The following is a 4268-nucleotide window of genomic DNA, read 5'->3' on the forward strand; positions in this document are numbered from 1 at the left end:
CTAATCTCAACAACCAAACAAAGCTTTCATTAACTCAAGCACTACTTCAATATTCCACTAAGATAAAACAATAAAGTAATCACAATACTCAATGCTCAATAGATAAAAATTATCAACAAAACTCAATAGAATGCTTGAAAGCTTAAAATATGTTCAACAAAGCATTAAGTGGAGTAAATAATTAAATAACAATAAATAAAAGAGATAGAGTTAAGGATGAACAAATGGAGATGATGAGGATGATGGAGGTTGTCACTTCCCCCTCTTCTTCTTCACTTCCAAGCTCAAGAACAAAAATGAGTGTCAACCCTAGCTTTCTCTCTCTCACTTTCTCTCTCAAGGTTTCAAAACAAAAACTAAAGTGTTCTATGTCAAGCTTTTTTTTTCTTCTTTGAATAAGTGTATATGAGGGTTTAGAAGAGGTTTTCGGAGCAAATATGGACCCTTGGATGAGATCCAAGGGCCAAAAATGATTTAAAAGACGAGCTCCAAGAATTCTGAAAAAGCACCTGGCGCGGCGCGCCACATAAAAGGCGCGCCGCGCCACTCTTGAATTTCTGAAGGCGCGCCGCGCCTCTCTTGCGCGTTGGCCGCTCGAGCTCTCGGGTGTAAATTTGGTCACCAGGGGCGCGGCGCGCCAGCCTTGAGAAGCTGACTTCTTGTTGACCTCCGTTGACTTTTGCTGACTTGACTTCAAATGACCATAACTTGCTCGATTTAGCTCCGATTCAGCCCGTTTTCGCACCACCACCTTCTCATACTCTCTCAAACCTGAAAATGCAATGAAAACTACAAAATAATATCAAAAACATTAAGAACAAGCTTCGATTCTTATCTAAGAGTCATAGATAAGTGTGAATGAATCTCACTTATCAGTATCCCAGGTTTAAGAATGAAGCAAACAAAGATTAAATTGTGCCAACTGATGAGCAACCTTGTTGCCATTTCTTTTAACAAAACGAAAGAGTGAGGGAGCAATGTCGGGTATTCCTCTGATATCTTCAATGATGAACCCATCTTCATTTTCTCGCAACTCTTGATTACAGAGGGTAGAGATCGCCGTCTTGGAGTCCGACTCAATCTCGCAGGGAAAAAGATTCCATCTTTTTGCAAAAATGATTCCTTCACGGATCGCAGCTAGCTCCGCGCCCAAGACTGAGGAGACCTTGTGTCTGGACCTGCGAAAGGCAGCGATGAAGTTCCCGTCGGCGTCCCTGAAGCAGCCTCCCAGACCCATCACGGGTCCTGTCTCCGGAAAGGCTGCATCCACATTAAGCTTCCATTGAGTAGTCTTCGGAGGGCTCCATCTGTCGTCGCTGGAAAGATTCGTCTTCGACTGAACTGTGTGGGCAAAAGTTTCAAAGTCCTCTAGTAACGTCAGCGCTTTTTGAAAAACAAACCTCAACCCAGATTTCGTCTCCCCATGAAGGAATTTGTTTCTCACGTTCCACACCTCCCAAAGCATTATGGTCAGCTGGGCCATCTCCCGTGGGGAGAGCATAGATGAGGCTTCAAGAACGATGTCCAGGAGGCTTCGTCGGGGGTGTTTCTCACGAACATGCTCAAAAGGGGAGCTGAGCCATGCCTGTTCAACAAATGGGCAGAAGATCAGGGCATGAGCAGAGGAGTCACCGTGGGCACCACATCAAGGACAGGACTTCGACACCGGGATATGTCTTTGGGCAAGGTTTCCACGGGTTGGAATGATGTCCGTGCAGGCACGCCACATGAAGAATTTTATTTTAGGGGGGATTTTCATCGACCATATCACTTGCCAGTGGTTACCTCCCCGTGGAGATGATGTGCCAACCCCCATTCTTTCCCCGTGGTGGGTCATTGCAACGTGATAGCCTGATTTCACCGTGTACCTGCCCCTCTTGTCGAAATGCCATACTATGGAGTCTCTATGTATCTGCTTTGGCCTCGCCATGGAGAGAAGGAGATCGGCTTCAAAGGGAAGGAACGACTCTCTGATTAGGCGATCATCCCACTCTCCTGAGGGGAGAAGCAGAGCATTGACTTTCAACCCTCTATCAAGGCTTTGGGGGGATTGGACCTTGAAACTATGGGGGGAAGGTATCCATTTGTCCTCGTATATCGAGATGTTGTCTCCAGTTCCAACTCTCCATCTCCACCCTTTTTCTAGCAGCTCGCGTCCCCATAAAAGGCTGCGCCAAACATAGGAACATCCCGAACTTTCTTTGCCTGTGAAAATCGAGCCATTCGCATGGTATTTCCCAGCCATCACTCTCGCCGCCAGGGATGCTGGTTCTCTTGCCAACCTCCATACTTGTTTTGCTAGTAGGGCTTGGTTGAACGCGTTGAGGCTCCGGAATCCCATGCCGCCCTCACCTTTTGGTTTGCAGAGCGCCGCCCAGCTTTTCCAGTGAAATAGATTTTTAGTTTCATCTCCCCCCCACCAAAAGTTAGCGCACGCTTTTTCAATTTCATCGCAGACTCCCCCTGGAATCTTGAAAGAGCTCATGGTATAGGTCGGTATGGCTTGAATAATGGATTTGATGAGGACTTCCTTCCCTCCCGAAGAAAACAGTTTATGACTCCAGCCCCCAATCCTTTTTAGCACTCTCGTTCGTAGGTATCCAAATTGGATATTCTTCGACCGGAGTGAAAAGGTTGGGAGACCCAGGTAGAGGTCAATCCCCACGGACTGTCGAATGCCAAGGATCTCCATGACTTCCTCCTTGTGGCGTTGTTCGGTATTGGGGGAGAAGGATATCGCCGATTTGTCGAGGTTGACCACTTGTCCTGAAGCTCCAGAGTAGTCAGTAATGCACCTGAGTAAAGCTCGGCACTCGGATTTATTGGCTTTTGCAAAGACTAGGCTGTCATCGGCGAAGAAGAGGTGCGAGATCATCGGACTCCTTCTGGAAATTTTAATGCCATGTATTCCTCCATTTTGCACCTGTGTGTGTAGTAACGACGAGAAACCTTGTGAGCACAAAAGGAATAGATACAGGGAAAGCGGATCACCTTGGCGTAGTCCTCGAGAGGCAGTGAAGGATTCAGAGATATTCCCGTTGGCTATAATGGAGAAGCGCGTCGTGGATATGCAATCAACAATCCGGGAAATACATCTCGGCCCAAAATTCATGGCCTCCATAATTCGGCGAAGATAAGACCACTCGACTCTATCATAAGCCTTGCTCATATCCAACTTTAACGCACAGTAGCCCTCGGAACCCCGGGTACGGTGTCGGAGCCAGTGGTTACATTCGAAGCCCAGCATCACGTTGTCACAAATTTGTCTCCCGGCAATGAACGCACTTTGGTTTTCATCGATGACCGACCCAAGGGCAATCTTGATTCGGTTCGCCAAAGCCTTCGCCACTATTTTATAAATGACGTTACAGAGTGAAATAGGCCGGAGATCATTAATTCTTGATGGCTCAGCAACTTTCGGAATCAAGGTGATAAGCGTATCATTCCAAAGGCCGACACTCTCCTTCCCGTTGAGGATATTTAGGCATGTTTCCGTGATGCGATCGCCGATAATATGCCAAAATTTTTGGAAAAACACGGCTGGGAACCCATCAGGCCCCGGGGCTTTCGTCGGGTGCATGCCAAAGAGAGCTTTTTCAATCTCGTCACGGCAAAAATCATCTTCAAGCCGTCGGATCAGATGGTTAGGGAGCTGGGGGATAGACTCCGAGATGCCGGCATTGATGTCTTCTTCAGAGGGGTAGCTGCTCGTGAAAAGATGCTGATAGTGACGCTTAAGGGCATCGAGGATATCGTGGTTCTGAGAGAGGAGGCGGCCCGACTCGTCGCTAATATCCTTGATCCGATTGGCCTTTCTTCTCTCCTTTGCCCGAGCATGAAAATATTTCGTGTTTCTATCCCCATGGGAGAGCCAATTGCAGCGAGCCCTTTGCTTCCAGTGGATCTCCTCCGCCGAGAGAAGTTTTTCCAGTTTTGCCTCCATGGTTGCGATATGGCGTATATTGGCCGCATGTACTTCGTCCTGCCTTGCAGCTTCTAGGTCTCTTCTCATCTTAGCAATTTGTCTCGGCAGGTTCCCGTATTTATCGTACCCCCATTCATGAAGCTCTTTGCTGATGCTTTTGAGTGTGGCGACAATATGTTGAGCGTGACCATTGGTCGGGAATGACCAGCCTCTCTCCACAGCTCTTTCGCACTCCTCGTCGTGGAGCCATTTTTCCTCAAAAAAGAATCTTCTTTTCTGCGTGGGCTGCCTTGTTCGGGCCACCGAGTCCAACGCCATACTGATTGGCCTATGGTCAGACTTG

At 47.7% G+C, this 4268-nt stretch overlaps 1 protein-coding gene across 1 annotated transcript; it reads right to left on the bottom strand.

Annotated features, from left to right (window-relative positions):
* Nucleotides 1–886: 886 nt before the first annotated feature.
* On the bottom strand, nt 887–1483 carry LOC149388074 (uncharacterized). Its single transcript, XM_089622353.1, has one exon. It carries the CDS (start codon nt 1481–1483, stop codon nt 887–889), a length of 597 nt encoding a protein of 198 aa, XP_089478479.1.
* Between the last annotated feature and the right edge of the window lie 2785 nt (nt 1484–4268).

The sequence above is a fragment of the Urtica dioica genome, chromosome 8, assembly GCF_054948205.1.
Source record: "Urtica dioica subsp. dioica isolate 48M chromosome 8, U.dioica_male_clone48M_v1_H2, whole genome shotgun sequence".
Lineage (NCBI taxonomy): Eukaryota > Viridiplantae > Streptophyta > Magnoliopsida > Rosales > Urticaceae > Urtica > Urtica dioica.

Bases quoted from the DNA above. Each gene is read 5' to 3' on its own strand.
- LOC149388074 (XM_089622353.1), bottom strand. From the start codon at position 1,483: ATGGCCCAGCTGACCATAATGCTTTGGGAGGTGTGGAACGTGAGAAAC.